Source organism: Sylvia atricapilla, chromosome 3 (genome assembly GCF_009819655.1).
Source record: "Sylvia atricapilla isolate bSylAtr1 chromosome 3, bSylAtr1.pri, whole genome shotgun sequence".
In the NCBI taxonomy this organism is placed as follows: domain Eukaryota; kingdom Metazoa; phylum Chordata; class Aves; order Passeriformes; family Sylviidae; genus Sylvia; species Sylvia atricapilla.
In genome coordinates, this window is record NC_089142.1 from 566,192 (window position 1) to 591,814 (window position 25,623).

General features: G+C 49.7%; 1 protein-coding gene across 1 annotated transcript in view; it reads right to left on the minus strand.

The window, feature by feature from the left end:
* The window catches only part of DTNB (dystrobrevin beta), a 177,956-nt gene that overhangs the window by 63,198 nt on the left and 89,135 nt on the right, over positions 1-25,623 (minus strand). The window contains exons 13-16 of the mRNA XM_066314554.1: positions 21,970-22,057; positions 11,511-11,596; positions 7,179-7,292; positions 4,570-4,666 (exon numbers count right to left, since the gene is read on the minus strand). Of these exons, the coding sequence (XP_066170651.1) occupies positions 4,570-4,666; positions 7,179-7,292; positions 11,511-11,596; positions 21,970-22,057 (385 nt within the window). The remainder of the gene's footprint in view (positions 1-4,569; positions 4,667-7,178; positions 7,293-11,510; positions 11,597-21,969; positions 22,058-25,623) is intronic.

The window sequence follows — 25,623 nt, forward strand, 5'->3', positions numbered from 1 at the left end:
AGAGATGCTGAAACCTGGTGGGGGAAAAAAAAAAATCCTGTCTGGCAAGGCTAAAACCACTGCAAATGAGAGCTGGGAATAACCACCAGCAGCAGGGACAAGGCAGAGGCTGGGGCTGAAATCCCCAGCAGGAGAGGGTCCTGTGTCTGCACTGACACACAGGAGCTGCTGACACCAGGAATGGGAAAAGCTCTCACAGCTATCCACAAGAAATGGAGCTTTTGGCTCTGCAGGCTGAAAATAATCCCCTGAGCAAAATAACTCCCTGGGGCAGGGAATTGGGGAGGGGACTTGGAACGCCCAGGAATGGGGTGTGGACATTCCAACTGGTGACAGAAGTTTATTGGGGTGACCCAAATGGGACCTGGCAGGGCCTAAAGGGGCTCCAGGAGAGCTGCAGAGGGGCTGGGGACAAGGGCTGCAGGGACAGGACACAGGGAATGGCTTCAAAGTGGAAATGGCTTCAAAGATTTGGGTGGCATTTTGGGCAGGAATTGTTCCCTGGCAGGGTGGGCAGGGCTGGCACAGGGTGCCCAGAGCAGCTGGGGCTGCCCCTGGATCCCTGGCAGTGCCCAAGGCCAGGCTGGACACTGGGGTTGGAGCACCTGGGACAGTGGGAGGTGTCCCTGGGGCAGTGGGAGGTGACCCTGGGACAGTGGGAGGTGACCCTGGGACATTGGGAGGTGGCCCTGGGACAGTGGGAGGTGACCCTGCCATGGCAGGGGGGACACTGGATGAGTTTTGAGGTTGTTTCCCACCCAACCCACTCTGGCATTCCATGATCTGACCCTGTCATTGCTTTATTCCTGTTTCTGTGTCAGGAATGCTGATCCAGGGCCCCACTGACAGGTGACACAGAAGCTTTAGAACTTCATGGAAAAGGAAATCTTGCCAAGAAAACTGATTTTGGTGATTTGAACAGATCCCAAATTTGGTGTCTGAAGGCACAGACAAAAGGAATTTTCATGGCAGGGCACTGACCCACAGCATCCTCAGTGAGCAGAGCAGGAGACAATCCCGTGGTGGCAGTGCTGGGTCACTGACACTCCCAGAGGGGACAGGGAGCCAGGCAGGGGTGGCACTGCCACCCCTCTGGCTGCTGAGCCTCAGGGGGGGACTCAACATCCAGCTTGGATATCCCAAATGTAAAAAATCCCCATTAAAAGCCTGGGCAAGGCAGAGAAGCTGTGCACAGCCTGGGGCAGGGGCTGGGACGGGCTCTCTGAGTGATTTAAAGCCCTGGGCTGAGCTGAGGGAAAAGTGCTCCTGGATTTCATGGAGAGAGAACCAAAACCTGAACCCACTCTGAAAACCAGACATAAATTTTTTAACTCCTCAGGCAAATTTGCATTGGCAGGGAATTTTCCACTTTGGATTCCTCCAGCTCCAGAGCAGATGTCTTTCTGGAAGAGGCTTGAATCAAGGAGAAGCTCAGGGGCTCCAAGGAGGGGGAAATGCAAATAAAACCCCAAAGTGCAAAGGTGTGGGAGCAAATAACCCCAGTGGCCACAGCTCCTGGGGTGAGGGAGGGCTCAGGGGACAACTGGGGACAGCTCAGCTGCACTCAGGGCTGGGGCAGTCCCAGGGATGGAGCCCCCGTGGGTCCCCTCCCACTGCCTGGGCATCCTCATGGCACAGGGATTCCCTTCCAGCCTCTGCCACTTGCTGGAGAAAGGTTTGGAACAAATTTGGTGACTATGAGGGAGCTGCAGAGGGACAAGGGCTGCAGGGACAGGACACAGGGAATGGCTTCCCAGTGCCCAGGGCAGGGCTGGATGGGCTCTGGGGCAGGAATTGTTCCCTGGCAGGGTGGGCAGGGCTGGCACAGGGTGCCCAGAGCAGCTGGGGCTGCCCCTGGATCCCTGGCAGTGCCCAAGGCCAGGCTGGACACTGGGGTTGGAGCCCCTGGGACAGTGGGAGGTGACCCTGGGACAGTGGGAGGTGGCCCTGGGACAGTGGGAGGTGTCCCTGCCATGGCAGGGGTGACACTGGATGGGATTTTAGGTCCCTTCCCACCCAACCCACTCTGGGATTCCAATATTTCTGTGATTTTCCAAGTCAGAAAGGAGCTGAGCAGCACAAAGGCAGAGCAGAAGCACTGGCTTCAGGAAAAGCAGAATTCCCAAAGACAGCCACTGGGCTGTGCTCAGGGGCACAGGGAGGGGAAAAAGCCAAGTCCTGCTGAGGGGAGTTTGGTTTTCTCCCTCTGTATGGACATCCCTGCCCCAGGATGAGGGGCTGGAATTCTCCCCGGGATGAGGGGCTGGAATTCTCCCCAGGATGAGGGGCTGGAATTCTCCCCAGGATGAAGGATTGGAATTCTCCCCAGGATGAGGGGCTGGAATTCTCCCCAGGATGAAGGAGCTGGAATTCTCCCCAGGATGAAGGAGCTGGAATTCTCCCCGGGATGAGGGGCTGGAATTCTCCCCAGGATGAGGGGCTGGAATTCTCCCCAGGATGAAGGGGAGGGCTGGAATTCTCCCCAGGATGAGGGGCTGGAATTCTCCCCAGGATGAAGGAGCTGGAATTCTCCCCAGGATGAGGGGCTGGAATTCTCCCCAGGATGAAGGAGCTGGAATTCTCCCCAGGATGAAGGGGCTGGAATTCTCCCCAGGATGAAGGGGCTGGAATTCTCCCCAGGATAAAGGGCTGGAATTCTCCCCAGGATGAAGGGGCTGGAATTCTCCCCAGGATGAGGGGCTGGAATTCTCCCCAGGATGAGGGGCTGGAATTCTCCCCAGGATGAAGGGGCTGGAATTCTCCCCAGGATGAGGGGCTGGAATTCTCCCCAGGATGAGGGGCTGGAATTCTCCCCAGGATGAAGGGGCTGGAATTCTCCCCAGGATGAGGGGCTGGAATTCTCCCCAGGATGAGGGGCTGGAATTCTCCCCAGGATGAAGGAGCTGGAATTCTCCCCAGGATAAGGGGCTGGAATTCTCCCCGGGATGAGGGGCTGGAATTCTCCCCGGGATGAGGGGCTGGAATTCTCCCCAGGATGAGGGGCTGGAATTCTCCCCAGGATGAAGCCCAAGCTGAGGAGTGGTGACACTTCCGAGTCCCTGACACTGGGATTCACTGTTCCTTCCGGGTGCAGAGGAGCTCTGGATTTTCCTGGGACCATCCAAATGTACCTACAGCTGAACATGTCACCCCTGGGCCACTGTCACCCCCTGCCACTGTCACCCCTGGGCCACTGTCACCCCCTGGGACACTGTCAGCCCATGCCACTGTCATCCCCTGGGCCACTGTCACCCCATGCCACTGTCACCCCTGGGCCACTGTCATCCCCTGGGCCACTGTCACCCCTGGGCCACTGTCACCCCATGCCAATGTCACCCCATGCCACTGTCACCCCATGCCACTGTCACCCCTGGGCCACTGTCACCCCATGCCACTGTCACCCCATGCCACTGTCACCCCCTGGGCCACTGTCACCCCATGCCACTGTCACCCCTGGGCCACTGTCACCCCTGGGCCACTGTCACCCCATGCCACTGTCACCCCATGCCACTGTCACCCCCTGGGTCACTGTCACCTCGGGCCACTGTCACCCCATGCCACTGTCACCCCTGGGCCACTATCACCCCTGGGCCACTGTCACCCCCTGGGCCACTGTCACCCCATGCCAATGTCACCCCATGTCACTGTCACCCCATGTCACTGTCACCCCCTGGGCCACTGTCACCCCATGCCACTGTCACCCGTGGGCCACTGTCACCCCTGGGCCACTGTCACCCCATGCCACTGTCACCCCTGAGCCACTGTCACCCCTGAGCCACTGTCACCCCAGGCCATTGTCACCCCTGGGCCAATGTCACCCTGGGCCACTGTCACCCCCTGCCACTGTCACCCCCTGGGCCACTGTCACCCCTGGGCCACTGTCACCCCCTGGGCCACTGTCACCCCTGGGCCAATGTCACCCCATGCCACTGTCACCCCATGCCACTGTCACCCCCTGGGCCACTGTCACCCCTGGGCCACTGTCACCCCTGAGCCACTGTCACCCCTGGGCCACTGTCACCCTGCCAGCTGTGTCCCTCTTTGGCACCAAACCCCCCCAGGCCAAGGCTCTGCCCTTTGCTCTGCAGAGAGGCTCCTGTGTGGTTTACAGCAGGGAAGGAACAGAAGTGTGACACAGTCACCAGCCGGGAGCTCAGCCCAGGGTGGCCCAAATCCCCTCAGGAGGAGCCCAAAGAACGCTGGAGCTCAGCCACAGCCCCAGAGCCCCCAGCCAAAAGCCGCAGGGGTGGCAGGAGCTGTGCAGGGCCAGCCCCTTGTCCCTGGCTCTCACATCCTGCCCCGCTCCCAGTTTATTCAGAGTGGGGAGGGCTGAGCCCCAGTTACCAGCTCCAACCCTGTCAAACCACCCCAAACCTCGGGTTCTGGGTATTTCCCCCCCACAATCCTGGGAAACAGGATCCCCCTGCAGCCCAGCCGGAGCTGGGATGGGAATGGCTTTTGGCCAGCGGGGGCTGCCCCTGGGAAGGGATTTTAGGGCAGCAAAGCCGGGATCCTGGGGCGGGCAGGGAAGGGAGGGATGTGCTGCCTTTCCAACAGGAGCTTCCTTACTTTGAGCAGCTTCATCAGCCCCTCCAGCTGCACCATCAGCTCTCTTCTGCTCTCCTGCAGTGCTGACATCCTCTGCTCCAGCTCATCCTTCCTCTGCCTGTGCCAGGGACACGGGAGAGAGGCACACAGTGAGCCTGGGCTGCTCCAAACCTCCTCAGCTCTCCTGGGTGAAACTCCCCTTGTGAAAAGCTGGAGTGAAGCTCAGCACCAGCACCAGGGCCCTGGAGTTCCCCCAGAGGCAGGGGAAAGCCCTGCTGAGCGTTTTGTGGAAAAAACCCACCCGGTTTTGATGTCTCTGAGCATCAGAGCCCGGCCAGGATGAGCTCTGGGAGGAGAGAGGGGGATCAGAGAGAGGGAAAAGCTGCAGGGAGACTCAGCAGAGCCGCTGCAGCAGTGACAGAGCAGCCAGGTGACAGCAGCAGCAGAGGAGGAGTGACCTCCCCTCCCTCTCCCCGCACAAAACCTGTCTGCAGCTATTTCAGGAACCGTGACTCGGGGCTTGGTGTTTATAAAAAGCCAGCGGTGAGTAAGAAAGGAGCAGCTCCAAGGCAGACGTCAGCCCCGGGAGGTGAGCACTGAGCTCAGGGGAAGGCAAAGGCAGGCTGAAAGGGATGGTTTGTTCCTTCCAGGGGTCACTGGGGACTCCAGGATGTCTCATCCCCACGTCAAACATCGCCTATGACAGGCTGAACCCTGAATGCTGCCACGGGACACACTGTGGGTAATCTGGGAGGTTTAAAGGACAGAAAACTCTGGAATATGAACAAACACTAACCACACTGAGGGTTTCTCTCAGCATCTTTTTGTATGTTGAGGACTGTGGTTCTTAAAGTGAGGGTCTGGAGGGGGCTACAGGGAACATGGGACGGGAATCTTCACCAGGGACAGGACACAGGGAATGGCTTCCCAGTGCCCAGGGCAGGGCTGGGTGGCATCTGGGGCAGGAATTGTTCCCTGGCAGGGTGGGCAGGGCTGGCACAGGGTGCCCAGAGCAGCTGGGGCTGCCCCTGGATCCCTGGCAGTGCCCAAGGCCAGGCTGGACACTGGGGCTGGAGCTCCTGGGACAGTGGGAGGTGACCCTGGGACAGTGGGAGGTGTCCCTGCCGTGGCAGAGGGTGACCCTGGGTGGGATTTAGGGTCCTGTCCATGGCAGAGGTGGCACTGGGTGGGATTTAGGGTCCTGTCCATGGCACAGGGGTGGCACTGGGTGGGATTTAGGGTCCTGTCCATGGTAGGGGTGGCACTGGGTGGGATTTAGGATCCTTTCCATGGCAGGGGTGACACTGGGTGGGATTTAGGGTCCTGTCCATGGCAGGGGTGGCACTGGGTGGGATTTAGGGTCCTGTCCATGGCAGTGGTGGCACTGGGTGGGCTCTGGGGTCCCTTCCAGCCCAAACCCCCTGAGGTGCCCTGCTCCTGCAGGCAGCAGGGGCCCGGCTGCAGAGGCCGCAGGGATGTGGCAGGACACGGCTGCAGGGACTCTGCAAGGTGACACGTGGCAGCAGAGCCGGAGCTGGCTCATCCCCACGGCGCTGCCTGCAGCCTCCCAAAGCGGGGACAGCAGCTCCCATGGGACACCCTGCCCCTCCTGTCACAGCCTGGGCTGGACACTGATGATCCTGCCTGGGCTGGGGGCACGTCCCCGTCCCAGATAAGGGGCAGTTCCCTACGGAGGGAGCCTTTGGGGTGGCAGTGTGTCCCAGTGTCCCAGCCCAGTGTCCCAGTGTCCCCAGCCCACTGTCCCAGTATCCCAGCCCCGTGTCCCAGTGTCCCCAGCCCAGCCCAGTAGCCCAGCCCAGCCCCTCAGTAGCCCAGCCTGCTGTCCCAGTAGCCCAGTCAGGTATCCCAGTGTCCCCAGCCCGGTGTCCCAGTGTCCCCAGCCTGCTGTCCAAGTGTCCCCAGCCCGCTGTCCACGGTCTGGTGTCTGTTTCCCAGCCCAGTGTCCCAGTGTCCCCAGCCCGCTGTCCCCATGTCCCAGCCCAATGTCCCTGTGTCCCAGCCTGCTGTCCCTGTGTCCCTGTGTCCCCCATGTCCTCGTGTCCCCTGTCCCCATGTCCCCAGCCCGCTGTCCCAGTGTCCCCGTGTCCCAGCCCACCGTCCCCATGTCCCCATGTCGCAGTGTTCCCGTGTCCCCAGCCCGCTGTCCCGCTGTCCCTGTGTCCCCCTGTCCCCTGTCCCCGTGTCCCCATGTCCCCTGTCGCGTGTCCCCATGTCTCCAGCCCACTGTCCCCATGTCCCCTGTCCCCATGTCCCCAGCCCGCCGTCCCCATGTCCCCGTGTCCCCGTGTCCCCAGCCCGCTGTCCCCGTGTCCCCTGTCCCCGTGTCCCCTGTCCCTGTGTCCCCTGTCCCCATGTCCCCAGCCCACTGTCCCCGTGTCCCCAGCCTGGTGTCCCAGTGTCCCCAGCCCGCTCTCCCCATGTCCCCATGTCCCAGTGTCCTGCTGTCCCCTGTCCCCGTGTCCCCTGTCCCCATGTCCCCGTGTCTCCATGTCCCAGTGTCCCCGTGTCCCCAGCCTGGTGTCCCCATGTCCCCGTGTCCCCAGCCCACTGTCCCCATGTCCCCTGTCCCCACGTCCCCATGTCCCCCGTCCCCTGTCCCGTGTCCTCACCGCAGCAGGCGCAGCTCGGCCAGCAGGGTCGGGTTCTGCTGCGCCTTCTCAGGGGTGGGCTGAGAGGCCTGCTCATGCTCCAGCCGGAGCCGCTGGATCTCCTGCAGGATCTCCCTGGGGACACAGCCACAGGGGTCACAGGAGCCACAGGGTCAGCCACAGCCAGCCACAGTCAGTCACAGGATCAATCACAATCAATCACAGTATCAATCACAATCAATCACACAATCAATCGCAAAATCAATCACACAATCACCAGGATGGAAGAGATCTCCAAGATCATCGAGTCCAACCCAGCCCCAACACCTCAACTGACCCCTGGCCACATCCAGTCTGCTTTAAACAGCCCCAGGGATGGGATGGGGACTCCACCACCTCCCCGGGCACACCATTCCAGCCCTTTGTCACCCTTTCCATAAAAACCTTTTCCCTGATCTCCACCCTGAATTTCCCTTGGCCCAGCCTGAGGCTGTGTGCTCTGGTTGTGTCAGAGAGAGAGCCCAGCCCCGGCTGGGCACAGGCACCTGCCAGGGAGCTGTGGAGAGTGACCAGGGCACCTCTGAGCCTCCTTTTCTCCAGGACAAACAGCCCCAGCCCCTCATTCCTCACAGGGTTGTGTTCCAGCCCCTCAGCAGCCTCGGGGCTCCTCTGGGTGTGTGTGAGCATCTCAGTGTCCTTCCCAAACTGGACACAGCACTCGGTGTCCATCCCAAACTGGGATCCCAAACTGGACACAGCACTCAGTGTCCATCCCAAACTGGACACAGCACTCAGTGTCCATCCCAAACTGGACACAGCACTCAGTGTCCTTCCCAAACTGAGATCCCAGAGCTGGACACAGCACTCAGTGTCCTTCCTAAACTGGACACAGCACTCAGTGTCCATCCCAAACTGGACACAGCACTCAGTGTCCATCCCAAACTGGACACAGCACTCAGTGTCCATCCCAAACTGAGATCCCAAACTGGACACAGCACTCAGTGTCCATCCCAAACTGGACACAGCACTCAGTGTCCTTCCCAAACTGAGATCCCAGAGCTGGACACAGCACTCAGTGTCCATCCCAAACTGGACACAGCACTCAGTGTCCATCCCAAACTGAGATCCCAAACTGGACACAGCACTCAGTGTCCATCCCAAACTGGACACAGCACTCAGTGTCCATCCCAAACTGAGATCCCAAACTGGACACAGCACTCAGTGTCCATCCCAAACTGGACACAGCACTCAGTGTCCATCCCAAACTGGACACAGCACTCAGTGTCCTTCCCAAACTGAGATCCCAGAGCTGGACACAGCACTCAGTGTCCATCCCAAACTGGACACAGCACTCAGTGTCCATCCCAAACTGGACACAGCACTCAGTGTCCACCCCAAACTGAGACCCCAGAGCTGGACAGGGTCAGTGTGTGCCCTGCTCCTGAGCCCCTCTGCAGCCCTTCAGCCCCTCCTGTCCTGATCACTGCAGGACCTGGGCACTGTCATTCCCACGGTGACATCCCTCACTGCAGTGTCCCTGGGAGCCCCTCACACAGAATGAGCTCAGGAGGTGCTCCAGGACCTGGAAATCTGTTACAGGCTGAAATCCCTCACTGCAGTGTCCCTGGGAGCCCCTGGCCTCGGGTGACTTTAGGACGTTGTGTCTTTGCTCTGTTTACGTTGGATATTTTCTGTGCTTTTGAGAGTGGTTCTGAGAGTGAAGCAGGGAGGAGGAGAAGCCCAGAGTTTGTTTTCAGAAGCTGCTCTGACTCCCCCACACCCTGCTCCTGGGCTGTGCAGTCTGCAGCAGGACAGACAGCAGGACAGACAGACAGCAGGACAGACAGCAGGACAGACAGACAGCAGGACAGACAGCAGGACAGACAGCAGGACAGACAGCAGGACAGACAGACAGCAGGACAGACAGCAGGACAGACAACAGGACAGACAGCAGGACAGACAGACAGCAGGACAGACAGACAGCAGGACAGACAGACAGCAGGACAGACAGACAGCAGGACAGACAGCAGGACAGACAGCAGGACAGACAGCAGGACAGACAGACAGCAGGACAGACAGCAGGACAGACAGCAGGACACACCTCTGTGCTTTGAGTCAGCCTTCAGCTGGCTGAGGCACAGAACTCCCCTGGACTGCTTTTCCTCTTTTTCTTGGGACTCTTTAAACCTGCCCTGGGGTGAAAATCCCAGAAGAGCACCAGGAGCTCACTCCTGTGACCCCCGGTGGCATTTTCCAGCGCCAGAGGAACTGATAAAGGCCTGAGTGAGCTGAGTTTCACCCCAAGGCAGGGACTTTCTCCATTTGCCATCTCAGAGCACTAAGAGCTTTTATTGTCCCGTTTTATTTGTTCTTTCTGCTTGTGGGCACTTTGTTTGTTAAATAACTATTACAATGAATGCTGTATATATAACGTCAGAAAACTTTCCTGTATTAATATAGTTTGTTTCTGCCATCAACTAAATTTACCAACAGTGGTGTGATGAATGTATCTAGATTTCTTAAGCTATAACATAATGTTAAAATAAAACCCTATGTGATGTAAAGAAAGCTTTTTGCAGCTAACTCAAGATAATCAGAAAATTCCCCACATTCTCAGATTATCTAATTAAGATAATAGTGACAGACCCCAAAACTCCAAAAGAAGACTTTTTTGCCTCTCCATTATCAGGAAGTGTGGGGACAGCTTCGAGCCACAAAGAAAAACGGAATGGGGGCAAATTAGAAATTAAAACCAAGCAAAAGGACGTTTAAATAACACAGGAAAGTCTATCAATATGTGTCACGCCAGTACTTTTAAAGAAGCCTTCTGAGATGGCAAAATGTGCTTTTTACCTAATGCCAAGCAGCCAGCTGTATTTTGCTTTATTCTGCCTCTTAATTGTCTTTTCATTAAAGTTATAAATTGTCCTTTGAAGGAAAGTGAGCCTTGTTTTTCCCAGCAGGGAGAGCCGAGCACTCAGCTGCTGCAGCGGGGATGGAACCCTTCCAAGGGGACAGTGTCACCTCCAGCTCTCCTTCCTCCTGCCAGAGCTCCACTGGGGACATCTCCCTTCTCCAGGACCCACCCCAGAGACCTGCAGGGCTCCTGGTGCAGCACTGGGGCTGCAGCAGTGCCAGGGCTGAGCTGCTCCTGCTCTCCAGGAACTGCTGCTGCTGCTCCAAACCTCCCTGGGGAGAGCCTCTTCCCCTGCTGGGGTCCCTGGGCTGTGCTGGCTCCAGTGCCAGCTGGTCACTGGGACACCAGGAGAGCCTCAGGGGCCCCACAGGTGACAAAACCCCTCTGCTTTGGGTTGGGAGGGACCTAAAAATCCCACCCAGTGTCACCCCTGCCATGGCAGGGACACCTCCCAGTGTCCCAGGGTCACCTCCCAATATCCAAGGGACACCTCCCACTGTCCCAGGGGCTCCAACCCCAGTGTCCAGCCTGGCCTTGGACACTGCCAGGGATCCAGGGGCAGCCCCAGCTGCTCTGGGCACCCTGTGCCAGCCCTGCCCACCCTGCCAGGGAACAATTCCTGCCCCAGAGCCCATCCAGCCCTGCCCTGGGCACTGGGAAGCCATTCCCTGTGTCCTGTCCCTGCAGCCCTTGTCCCCAGTCCCTCTGCAGCTCTCCTGGAGCCCCTTTAGGCCCTGGAAGATGCTCTGAGCTCTCCCTGGAGCCTTCTCCTGTCCAGGTGAGCGCCCCCAGCTCTCCCAGCCTGGCTCCAGAGCTGCTCCATCCCTCTGGCACCTCAGTGCCTCCTCTGGACTCTCTGCAGCAGCTCCAGGTTGTCACCCTGATTTTCAGCCTTCCGATGTGTTTTTATTCTTAGGCTGGAGCTTTCTGACCCACGGAACAAAACTAAAGGCTGATGTGTTGTAAATGTGCATTCCTTCCAGGGGGAAAGGCAAACTGAGACTTCTGAGTTGGCCACTGGGGACAGAGAGGTGTTCCTCTCATCCCCCAGTCCCTGAACAATTCCCAAACCCTATAAAAACCCCAAATCAGAATGAACTTTCTCTCCTCACTTCTCTCGACTTGACGAGTGAGGATCTTTTTGTGCCCTGATTGTGACAGCAGCTCCTCGTGCTGCTGTCCCCAGGGCTGGGGCAGCTCTGCAGGTGAGGGCTCACCTGAGCACAGGGGCACAGTCCCCTCCCTGTGGGGGATCAGCCCAGGGTTGGGGATCTGGAGATGGTTTGAAGGAGATCAGAGAAGATCTCCCCGGGGAGCAGGGGCAGGGCAGCGCCTCCCCACGGCTAATTAACCCAGGTTAATGACCAACTCATCAGTTCAGGAGGCAAGGGGAGGCCAGTAGGGGCTCTGGGGTAGTGATGTGAGAGGGGCAGTACCTGTTCTTGTTCTCCAGCTCTGCTATCAGCTGCCTCTGCTGCCTGTTGGCATCGAAGGTGAACGCCAGGTCTGCTGCTGGCCGGGGCTGGGGAGACACAGGGGCAGGGAGATCAGAGAGATCACACAAATCATATAAATCACAGAAATCACAGAGATCACAGCAATTGCACCAATCATAGAAATCACAGAGATCACAGCAATCACAGAGATCACAGAAATCACAGAGATCACAGCAATTGCACAAATCATATAAATCATAGAAATCACAGAGATCACAGCAATCACAGAGATCACAGCAATTGCACAAATCATATAAATCACAGAAATCACAGAGATCACAGCAATCGCACCAATCACAGAAATCACAGAGATCACACAGATCACACAAATCATAGAAATCACAGAGATCACAGCAATCACAGAGATCACAGAGATCATAGAAATCACAGAGATCACAGAAATCACAGAGATCACAGAGATCATAGAAATCACAGAGATCACAGAAATCACAGAGATCACACAGATCACACCAATCATATAAATCACAGCAATCACAGAGATCAGAGAGCACAGAAATCACACAGATCACAGAAATCACAGAGATCACACCAATCCTAACAATCACACAAATCACACACACACACACACAGACCACACATATGACACCAATCATATCAATCACAGAAATCACACAGATCACAGAAATCAAAAAAATCCCACCAAACACACCAATCACAGAAATCACACAAACACACACACAAACAACACAGATCACACAAATCATATAAATCACAACAATCACAGCAAATGACAGCAATCACAGAGATTAGAGCTCAGAAATCACAGCAAAAACCCACACACCAATCACAGAGATCACACAGATCACACCAATCACAGAACTCACACAAACACACACAAATCACACAGATCACAGAAATCACACAAATCACACCAAACATAGAATCACAATCACACAAACACACACACAAATCACAGAAATCACACCAATCACAGAAATCACACAAACACACAAATCACAGATCACAAACACACAAATCATAGATCACAAACACACAAATCACAGATCACAAACACACAAATCTCAAATCACAAACACACAAATCATAGATCACAAACACACAAATCTCAGATCACAAACACACAAATCACAGATCACAAACACAAATCACAGATCACAAACACACAAATCTCAAATCACAAACACACAAATCTCAGATCACAAACACACAAATCTCAAATCACAAACACACAAATCACAGATCACAAACACACAAATCACAGATCACAATCACACAAATCACAGATCACTAACACACAAATCTCAAATCACAAACACACAAATCTCAAATCACAAACACACAAATCACAGATCACAATCACACAAATCTCAAATCACAAACACACAAATCTCAGATCACAAACACACAAATCTCAAATCACAAACACACAAATCACAGATCACAAACACACAAATCACAGATCACAAACACACAAATCTCAAATCACAAACACACAAATCACAGATCACAAACACACAAATCACAGATCACTAACACACAAATCTCAAATCACAAACACACAAATCACAGATCACAAACACACAAATCACAGATCACAAACACACAAATCACAGATCACTAACACACAAATCTCAAATCTCAAACACACAAATCACAAATCACAATCACACAAATCACAGATCACAAACACACAAATCTCAAATCACAAACACACAAATCTCAAATCTCAAACACACAAATCACAAATCACAATCACACAAATCACAGATCACAAACACACAAATCTCAAATCACAAACACACAAATCTCAAATCACAAACACAAATCACAGATCACTAACACACAAATCACAGATCACAAACACACAAATCTCAAATCACAAACACACAAATCTCAAATCACAATCACACAAATCACAGATCACAAACACACAAATCTCAGATCACAAACACACAAATCTCAGATCACAAACACACAAATCTCAAATCACAAACACACAAATCTCAAATCACAAACACAAATCACAGATCACTAACACACAAATCACAGATCACAAACACACAAATCTCAAATCACAAACACACAAATCTCAAATCACAATCACACAAATCACAGATCACAAACACACAAATCTCAGATCACAAACACACAAATCTCAAATCACAATCACACAAATCACAGATCACAAACACACAAATCTCAGATCACAAACACACAAAACACAGATTACAAACACACAAATCTCAGATCACAAACACACAAATCACAGATCACAAACACACAAATCTCAAATCACAAACACACAAATCTCAAATCACAAACACACAAATCACAAATCACAAACACACAAATCTCAGATCACAAACACACAAATCACAGATCACAAACACACAAATCACAAATCACAAACACACAAATCACAGATCACAAACACACAAATCACAAACACACAAATCACAGATCACAATCACACAAATCTCAAATCACAAACACACAAAACACTGATCACAATCACACAAATCTCAGATCACAAACACACAAATCACAGATCACAAACACACAAATCACAGATCACAAACACACAAATCACAGATCACAAACACACAAATCTCAAATCACAAACACACAAATCTCAAATCACAAACACAAATCACAGATCACTAACACACAAATCACAGATCACAAACACACAAATCTCAGATCACAAACACACAAATCTCAAATCACAAACACACAAATCTCAAATCACAAACACACAAATCACAGATCACAAACACACAAATCTCAGATCACAAACACACAAATCTCAAATCACAAACACACAAATCTCAAATCACAAACACACAAATCACAAATCACAATCACACAAATCACAGATCACAAACACACAAATCACAGATCACTAACACACAAATCTCAAATCTCAAACACACAAATCACAAATCACAATCACACAAATCACAGATCACAAACACACAAATCTCAAATCACAAACACACAAATCTCAAATCTCAAACACACAAATCACAAATCACAATCACACAAATCACAGATCACAAACACACAAATCTCAAATCACAAACACACAAATCTCAAATCACAAACACAAATCACAGATCACTAACACACAAATCACAGATCACAAACACACAAATCTCAAATCACAAACACACAAATCTCAAATCACAATCACACAAATCACAGATCACAAACACACAAATCTCAGATCACAAACACACAAATCTCAGATCACAAACACACAAATCTCAAATCACAAACACACAAATCTCAAATCACAAACACAAATCACAGATCACTAACACACAAATCACAGATCACAAACACACAAATCTCAAATCACAAACACACAAATCTCAAATCACAATCACACAAATCACAGATCACAAACACACAAATCTCAGATCACAAACACACAAATCTCAAATCACAAACACACAAATCTCAAATCACAATCACACAAATCACAGATCACAAACACACAAATCTCAGATCACAAACACACAAAACACAGATTACAAACACACAAATCTCAGATCACAAACACACAAATCACAGATCACAAACACACAAATCTCAAATCACAAACACACAAATCTCAGATCACAAACACACAAATCACAGATCACAAACACACAAATCACAAATCACAAACACACAAATCACAGATCACAAACACACAAATCACAAACACACAAATCACAGATCACAATCACACAAATCTCAAATCACAAACACACAAAACACTGATCACAATCACACAAATCTCAGATCACAAACACACAAATCACAGATCACAAACACACAAATCACAGATCACAAACACACAAATCACAGATCACAAACACACAAATCTCAAATCACAAACACACAAATCTCAAATCACAAACACAAATCACAGATCACTAACACACAAATCACAGATCACAAACACACAAATCTCAGATCACAAACACACAAATCTCAAATCACAAACACACAAATCTCAAATCACAAACACACAAATCACAGATCACAAACACACAAATCTCAGATCACAAACACACAAATCTCAAATCACAAACACACAAATCTCAAATCACAAACACACAAATCTCAAATCACAATCACACAAATCACAGATCACAAACACACAAATCTCAGATCACAAACACACAAATCTCAGATCACAAACACACAAATCTCAAATCACAAACACACAAATCTCAAATCACAAACACACAAATCACAAATCACAAACACACAAATCTCAGATCACAAACACACAAATCACAAACACACATCTCAGATCACAAACACACAAATCACAGATCACAAACACACAAATCACAAATCACAAACACACAAATCACAGATCACAAACACACAAATCACAAACACACAAATCACAGATCACAATCACACAAATCTCAAATCACAAACACACAAAACACTGATCACAATCACACAAATCTCAGATCACAAACACACAAATCACAGATCACAAACACACAAATCACAGATCACAAACACACAAATCACAGATCACAAACACACAAATCACAGATCACAAACACACAAATCTCAAATCACACCAGTCACACCAACCACCTCTGAGTACCCAAAACCCATCTCCCCAAAGTCTTCCCAAGGCAAAACAAGTCCTGAAAAAACCCCATCCTGGCTGTGGATTCCCCACCAACATCGAAACCCTCCAGGTTCTCCAGCTGCCAAGGCTCAGGCTGAGGTGGGGAAGGGGATGCCCAATCCCCCTGGCAGTGCCCAGGCCAGTCTGGGAGCCCCTGGGACACCGGGAGGTGGCCCTGCCATGGCAGGGGTGACACTGGGTGCAGGGTCAGGTGTCCCTCAGGTGTGCCAACACCGCTGTGGGCTCCAGGAATCAGCCTGTGGAGCACAGGGAACCACATTTGGGAAAAAAAAAAACCCTGAGTGAGCCCTGCCCAGGTCACCCTGAGCCCTGTCCCCACAGCCACAGGGTTTAAACCCCAGCAGGGTTGGGGCTGCCCAGCCTCATCCTCACCTCGGGGAATTTGGGGTTCCTGGGACTGTCATGGGGAATAAATCCATAAATCCCTGTCGTAAATCCAGGGATGGGATCCACTTCCCCGCTCCCAGGCTGCTCATGGGAGATCCTTGTCCTCCCTGGGAGTTGTGTGAGCTTCTTCCAACCCCAAAAATCCCCAAACCATTCCCACCCCAGACAGCATCCCCAGTGCCTGTGTGTGCCAGGAATTCCTGTGTGTGCCAGGACTGAGGGCAGGAATTCCTGTGTGTGCCAGGACACAGGGGATTTGGGGGTTTGAGGATTTGGGGATTTGGGAGTTTGGAGATTTGAGGATTTGGGGGTTTGGGGATTTGAGGATTTGGGGATTTGGGGATGATTTGGAGGTTTGAGGATTTGGGGGTTTGGGGCTTTGGAGATTTAGGGATTTGGGGCTTTGGGGGTTTGAGGAATTGGGAATTTGGGGATGATTTGGGGGTTTGAGGATGGTTTGGGGATTTGGGGGGTTGGAGATTTAGGGATTTGAGGTTTGGGGATTTGGGGATAATTTGGGGGTTTGGGGATTTGAGGATTTGGGGATTTGATGATTTGGGGGTTTGGGGATTTGGGGTTTGGGGATTTGATGATTTGGGAGTTTGGGGATTTAGGGGTTTGAGGATTTGGGGATTGGGGATTTGATGATTTGGGAGTTTGGGGATTTAGGGGTTTGATGATTTGGGGATGATTTGGGAGTTTGAGGATTTGGGGGTTTGAGGATTTGGGGATTGGGGATTTGATGATTTGGGAGTTTGGGGATTTGGGAGTTTGATGATTTGGGGGTTTGAGGATTTGGGGATTGGGGATTTGATGATTTGGGAGTTTGATGATTTGGGGGTTTGGGGATGATTTGGGGGTTTGAGGATTTGGGGATTTGGGGGTTTGGAGATTTAGGGATTTGGGGTTTGAGGATTTGGGGATGGTTTGGGGGATTGAGGATTTGGGGGTTTGGGGGTTTGGGGATTTGGGGTTTGGGGATTTGATGATTTGGGAGTTTGGGGATTTGGGGGTTTGGGGATTTGAGGATTTGGGGTTTGGGGATTTGATGATTTGGGAGTTTGGGGATTTGGGAGTTTGATGATTTGGGGGTTTGGGGATGATTTGGGGGTTTGAGGATGGTTTGGGGATTTGGGGATTTAGGGATTTGGAGATGATTTGGGGGATTGAGGATTTGAGGATTTGGGGTTTGGGGATTTGATGATTTGAGAGTTTGGGGATTTGATGATTTGGTAGTTTGATAATTTGGGGATGATTTGGGAGTTTGAGGATTTGGGGGTTTGGTGATTTGGGGATTTGAGGATTTTTGGGTTTGGGAGTTTGAGGATTTGGGAGTTTGGTGATTTGGGGATTTGAGGATTTTTGGGTTTGGGAGTTTGGGGTTTTGGGGGTTGAAGGATGGGGTTTGAGCCCCAGGGCTGGTTTGCAGCCACTCTGATGTGGAGGGACTGTCCCAGCCCCTGGAGCAGATCCCAGGATCCCAGGATCCCATGGAGACAGGGGCAGGGTGAGCTGTGCCCCTCCTGCTGTCACCTGTGTCACAGCTGAGCCACGGGCAGAGGGGAAAGAGGGACAACAGCTCCAAAGGCTGGTTTATCCAGGAGGAGCAGGGATCCAAGAGCTGCAGGTTTTCTAACAGGATTTTTTTTAAACTTATCCTAAACTAAAATCCTATCCAAAAAATCAAACCCTCACACCTACAACTTATACTTATAAGCACTTTATTTATTAAATAAATAAATGTTTCCACTTTTCTCTAAAAAAAATTATCCCAAAATAATTTAACCTCCCCTATTTAAATTTACTCTCCAAAAAGAAACCCCATTTAAAAATTTCCTCCCAAATTTGCCCTAAACCAAAGCAAATTCATTGATTTGGTTTATCGAGGAGGAGGAGCAGGGATCCCAGAACCAAGCTGCAGGTTTTCTAACAGGATTTTTTTAAAGCTTATCCTAAAGTAAAACACCCCCAAAAAATCAAACCCTCACACCTACAACCCACTAAAACCTAAACCTCAACATTTCCCCACAGAGCCAGAGGGACTAAAACTAAAAAACCAAATAAAACCCACAATAAAAACCTAAAGAACTAAACTGCACCCACAACAAAAACTTTCTCTGTTTACCATCCCACTTCAAAGCAAAAAGGTTTATGATTTAATATTATTCCTTTTTTATACTTATAAGCACTTTATTTATTAAATAAATAAATGTTTCCACTTTTCTCTAAAAAAAATTATCCCAAAATAATTTAAAACCCCCCTATTTAAATTTACTCTCCAAAAAGAAACCCCATTCAAAAATTTCCTCCCAAATTTACCCCAAACCAAACCAAATTCATTTTGTGAGCAGGGATCCAAGAACCAAGCTGCAGGTTTATCTAACAGCATTTTTTTTTAAACTTATCCTAAACTAAAATCCTATCCAAAAAATCAAACCCTCACACCTACAACTTACACTTAAAGCACTTTATTTATTAAATAAATAAATGTTTCCACTTTTCTCTAAAAAGAATTTATCCCAAACTAATTTTATCCTCCCTATTTAAATTTACTCTCAAAAAAAAAAAAATTCAAAAATTTCCTCCCAAATTTACCCCAAACCAAAGCAAATTCATTTTGTGAGCAGGGATCCCAGAGCCAAGCTGCAGGTTTATCTAACAGGATTTTTTTTTTAAACTTATCCTAAACTAAAATCCTATCCAAAAAATCAAACCCTCACACCTACAACTTATACTTATAAGCACTTTATTTATTAAATAAATAAATGTTTCCACTTTTCTCTAAAAAGAATTTATCCCAAACTAATTTGATCCCCCCTATTTAAATTTACTCTCAAAAAAAAAAAAAATTCAAAAATTTCCTCCCAAATTTACCCCAAACCAAAGCAAATTCATTTTGTGAGCAGGGATCCCAGAGCCAAGCTGCAGGTTTATCTAACAGCATTTTTTTTAAACTTATCCTAAACTAAAATCCTATCCAAAAATCAAACCCTCACACCTACAACTTATACTTATAAGCACTTTATTTATTAAAGAAATAAATGTTTCCACTTTTCTCTAAAAAAAAAAATTTCTCCCAAACCAATTTAAACCCCCTTTATTTAAATTTACTTTCAAAAAAAAAAATTTCCTCCCAAATTTACCCTATGGAGTATGACAGGGATTTCTGTTTTATTGGAGTTGGACAGGGATTTCTGTTTTATGGGAGTTTAACAGGGATCTCTGTTTTATGGGAGTTTGACACAGATCTGTTTTTATTGGAGTTTGACAGGGATTTCTGTTTTATGGGAGTTGGACAGGGATCTCTGTTTTATGGGAGTTTGACAGGGATCTCTGTTTTATGGGAGTTGGACACAGATCCCTATTTTATTGGAGTGAGTTTGATACAGATCTCTTTTTTACTGGAATTTGACAGAGATCTCTGTTTTATGGGAGTTGGACAGGGATCTCTGTTTTATTGGGATTGGACACAGATCTGTTTTATGGGAGTGAATTTAATACAGATCTCTGTTTTTACTGGAGTTGGACAGGGATCTCTGTTTTTATTAGAGTTGGACACAGATCCCTGTTTCGCTGCAGTTTCACACAGATCTGTTTTACTGGAGTGAGTTTAATACAGATCTCTGTTTTATGGGAGTTTAATACAGATCTCTGTTTTGCTGCAGTTTCACATAGATCTGTTTTATGGGAGTTTAACACTGATCTGTTTTACTGGAGTGAGTTTCACACAGATCTGTTTTACTGCAGTTTCACACAGATCTCTGTTTTATTGCAGTTTAATACAGATCTCTGTTTTACAGGAGTTTCACACAGATCTGTTTTACAGGAGTTGGACACAGATCTGTTTTACTGCAGTTTCACACAGATCCCTGTTTTACAGGAGTTTCACACAGATCTGTTTTATTGGAGTTTCACACAGATCTGTTTTATTGGAGTGAGTTTAACACGGATCTGTTTTACTGCAGTTTCACACAGATCTGTTTTACTGGAGTTTAACACAGATCTGTTTTATTGCAGTTTAACACAGATCTGTTTTACAGGAGTTGGACACACACAGATCTGTTTTGCTGCAGTTTCACACAGATCTGTTTTTATTAGAGTTGGACAGGGATCTCTGTTTTGCTGCAGTTTAACACAGATTTGTTTTATTGGAGTGAGTTTAACACAGATCTGTTTTACTGCAGTTTCACACAGATCTGTTTTACTGCAGTTTAACATAGATCTGTTTTACTGGAGTGAACACAGACCTGTTTTACTGGAGTGAGTTTAACACAGATCTGTTTTGCTGCAGTTTCACACAGATCTGTTTTATTGGAGTGAGTTTCACACAGATCTGTTTTACTGTAGTTTAATACAGTTCTGTTTTGCTGCAGTTTCACAGATCTGTTTTTATTGGAGTTGGACAGGGATCTCTGTTTTTACTGCAGTTTAATACAGATCTGTTTTACTGGAGTTTAACATAGATCTGTTTTGCTGCAGTTTAACACAGATCTGTTTTATTGGAGTGAGTTTAACATAGATCTGTTTTGCTGCAGTTTCACACAGATCTGTTTTATCGGAGTGAGTTTAATACAGATCTCTGTTTTATGGGAGTTTAATACAGATCTCTGTTTTGCTGCAGTTTCACACAGATCTGTTTTATTGGAGTGAGTTTAACACAGATCTGTTTTATGGGAGTTGGACAGGGATCCCTGTTTTACTGCCGTTTCACACAGATCTGTTTGACTGGAGTGAGTTTAACACAGATCCCTGTTTTGCTGCAGTTTCACACAGATCTCTGTTTTATAGGAGTTTCACACAGATCTGTTTTATTGGAGCTGGACACAGATCCCTGTTTTGCTGCAGTTTCACACAGATCTCTGCCCACGCCCCTCTGCCAAAGGCAGTTCCTGGCTGAACACAGCCTGAGGGAAGGAAATTCAGGACCTGGGAGATGTTCCCTGCCAAGTGCCCTGTGGTTCCCTATGGATGCTGCAGCCCAGACAGGGATCCCACCATCCATCCATCCATCCATCCATCCATCCATCCATCCATCCATCCAGCAGATATCCCAGCAAACTCCTACTCGTGCTCCTGCAGCCATTGTGTCCGGGCAGTTTTGATGTTTTACCAGCTGGAAACGTGTTTGTCACCCTTTTTTCCCCCTCTGAGGAGCTGCAAACCCAAACCTCCCTTTCCTCCCTCTGGAATAAACCCACCCCAGCACCCACACGCCGTTCACTGTGCACATTTCTGTCTGCAGCACACTGCCCCTCTGCCCTGTACGGACACCAAGGGGTATCTGGGGGCAGGTTTGGGGTCCCAGCCCCCCCCTGGTGTCCCCAGAAGGCCCCGGTGTCCCCAGGCAGGGTCAAGGTCACTCACAGTGTTCCCAGCCTCGGCGGCCAAACGCGCGGCGTAGCGAGCGATGAGCCGGTGCTCCTCGTCCAGGCGCCCGGGGCTGTCCAGGGCACTGCAAAGAGGGGAAAAAAAACCCCAGGGTCAGCCAAAACCAGCCCAGGGTCAGGGAAAAACCAGCCCAGGGTCAGGGAAAAACCAGCCCAGAGTCACCCTGGGCTGTCCAGGGCACTGCAAAGAGGGGAAAAACCAGCCCAGGGTCAGGGAAAAACCAGCCCAGAGTCAGCCAAAACCAGCCCAGAGTCACCCTGGGCTGTCCAGGGCACTGCAAAGAGGGGAAAAACAACCCAGGGTCAGGGAAAAACCAGCCCAGGGTCAGGGAAAAACCAGCCCAGAGTCACCCAGGGCTGTCCAGGGCACTGCAAAGAGGGGAAAAACCAGCCCAGAGTGAGGGAAAAACCAGCCCAGGGTCAGCCAAAACCAGCCCAGGGTCAGCCAAAACCAACCCAGAGTCACCCTGGGCTGTCCAGGGCACTGCAAAGAGGGGAAAAACCAGCCCAGGGTCAGGGAAAAACCAGCCCAGGGTCAGCCAAAACCAGCCCAGAGTCAGGGAAAAAACAACCCAGGGTCACCCAGGGCTGTCCAGGGCACTGCAAAAAGGGGAAAAACAACCCAGAGTCAGGGAAAAACCAGCCCAGGGTCAGCCAAAACCAGCCCAGGGTCAGCCAAAACCAGCCCAGGGTCAGCCAAAACCAGCCCAGGGTCAGCCAAAACCAACCAGAGTCACCCAGGGCTGTCCAGGGCACTGCAAAGAGGGGAAAAACAACCCAGAGTGAGGGAAAAACCAGCTCAAGGTCAGCCAAAACCAGCCCAGGGTCACCCTGGGCACTCAAAACCAAAGCAGAGTCAGGGAAAAAGCAAACCAGGGTCACCCTGGGCTGTCCAGGGCACTGCAACAGGGGAAAAAACAACCCAGAGTCAGGGAAAAACCAACCAGAGTTAGGAAAAAAACAAACCAGAGTGAGGGGAAAACCAACCCAGAGTCACCCAGGGCTGTCCAGGGCACTGCAACAGGGGAAAAAACAACCCAGAGTGAGGGAAAAACCAGCCCAGGGTCAGCCAAAACCAGCCCAGGGTCACCCTGGGCTGTCCAGGGCACTGCAACACACACCAAACCAGGGATAAACCAACCCAGGGTCAGCCAAAACCAGCCCAGGGTCAGGGAAAAAACAACCCAGGGTCATCCTGGGCTGTCCAGGGCACTGCAAAAAGGGGGAAAACCAGCCCAGAGTCAGCCAAAACCAGCCCAGGGTCACCCTGGGCACTCAAAACCAAAGCAGAGTCAGGGAAAAAGCAAACCAGGGTCACCCTGGGCTGTCCAGGGCACTGCCAACACAAACCAGATCCAGGCAAAACCAAGCCAGGCTCAGCCCAAACCAAGCCAGGCTCAGCCCAAACCAGCCCAGGCTCAGCCCAAACCAAGCCAGGCTCAGCCCAAACCAGCCCAGGCTCAGCCCAAACCAAGCCAGGCTCAGCCCAAACCAAGCCAGGCTCAGCCCAAACCAAGCCAGGCTCAGCCCAAACCAAGCCAGGCTCAGCCTGTGTGGGCCTGATATTTCTGGCCCTGAGACATTTCAGCCTGCTGGCAGCTGCTGACTTTTTTCCTAAGGAAAAATTTCTCAAAAAAAGCTTTCTCTCAAACCAATCTCAGCCAACAATTCTCCTTTCTCCAAAAAACCTTTCCCCAGGTGGTGTTCTGCTGTTTCTCTGGTTTAACCTGTGCTGTCATTCCTGTTCAGCCCAGCCACGGTCAGTCTGGGTGGGAACACCTCATAAAAGGCAGTAAAAATTAGAAAATAAAGCCTTTTTCTGTGCTCTTTGCCTTCTGAAATAGTTGAAGTCTCTCATCTTTCTTTTGTGTCTTACAGCAACAAACCTGGGCACTGAAAACCAACCCAGAGAGTAAATCTGGGCTGTCCAAAACTGCAAAAATAAACCCAGAGAGTCCAAAACTGCAAAAATAAACCCAGAGAGTCCAAAACTGCAAAAATAAACCCAGAGAGTCCAGAACTGCAAAAATAAACCCAGAGAGTAAATCTGGGCTGTCCAAAACTGCAAAACCCAACCCAGAGAGTCCAAAACTGCAAAAATAAACCCAGAGAGTCCAAAACTGCAAAAATAAACCCAGAGAGTAAATCTGGGCTGTCCAAAACTGCAAAACTGAAATGAGGGTTAGAAACCATCCCAAATGATCATCAGACACAGTGAGAGACCTGAAATGAGTGTTAGAAACCATTCTAAATAATCACTAGATCCTGAAATGGGGGTTTAAACCATCCCAAATAATCCCCAGATCCAGTGAGAGACTTGAAATGGGGGTTAGAAACCATCCCAAATAATCACCAGATCTAGTGAGACCTGAAATGAGTGTTAGAAACCATCCCAAATGATCATCAGACACAGTGAGACCTGAAATGGGGGTTAGAAACCATCCCAAATGATCACTAGATCCTGAAATGAGGGTTAGAACCATCCCCAATGATCCCCAGATGCAGTGAGAGACTTGAAATGGGGGTTAAATCCATCCCTAATAATCCCCAGATGCAGTGAGAACAGGCTCCTGAGGTGCAGTGAGGGCACTGGGGCTGGGATCTCACTGGGTGAAAAGCTCAGGTTTAACATTTCAGTGTGTAGTGACGTGTGTGGGTCAAGATGGAAAATTTTGGGGCATTGTCTGAGTCCTTCTTCTTCACCTTCTTCCTTCTTCTTCATGGATTTGGGGATTTTTTTTTCTAATTGGGTGAAAAAGGTTCCACACTGTGGGTCTTGTGTGGGTCATAAATAATACATCAGCTAATTATTAGGTAATTATCACCTAAATAACCACGGAAAGAGTTCGTGGCTTCCATTTTACCCCTGTTCTCAACCTGGTTAATTGGAGCTCACATCTCCTGAGGCTGTAATTAAATTAAATATCACAAACATCCAAAATCTACGTTTCCTGTGTTACTCATCCTGACCTTGGCAAGGCAAAAGGAAACCCAAAGTGTCACACTGCTGCTCCCAAATTCCTCCTTTTTTACACTTCAGACTGAAGGATTTGGGTGCTGCTCCCAAATTCCTCCTTTTTTACACTTCACACTGGGGGATTTGGGTGCTGCTCCCAAATTCCTCCTTTTTACACTTCAGATTGGGGGATTTGGGTGCTGCTCCCAAATTCCTCCTTTTTTACACTTCAGACTGGGGATTTTGGGTGCTGCTCCCAAATTCCTCCTTTTTTACACTTCACACTGGGGGATTTGGGTGCTGCTCCCAAATTCCTCCTTTTTTACACTTCAAACCGGGGGATTTTGGGTGCTGCTCCCAAATTCCTTCTTTTTACACTTCAGACTGGGGGATTTGGGTGCTGCTCCCAAATTCCTCCTTTTTTACACTTCAGACTGGGGATTTTGGGTGCTGCTCCCAAATTCCTCCTTTTTTACACATCAAACTGGGGGATTTGGGTGCTGCTCCCAAATTCCTCCTTTTTTACACATCAAACTGGGGGATTTGGGTGCTGCTCCCAAATTCCTCCTTTTTTACACTTCAAACTGGGGATTTTGGGGGTTGTTCTGGCTGGGAAGCCACCAAAGGCATCCCCAGGCCAAATTCCCACCTCAGGAGGTGATCTGCATTTCTGCA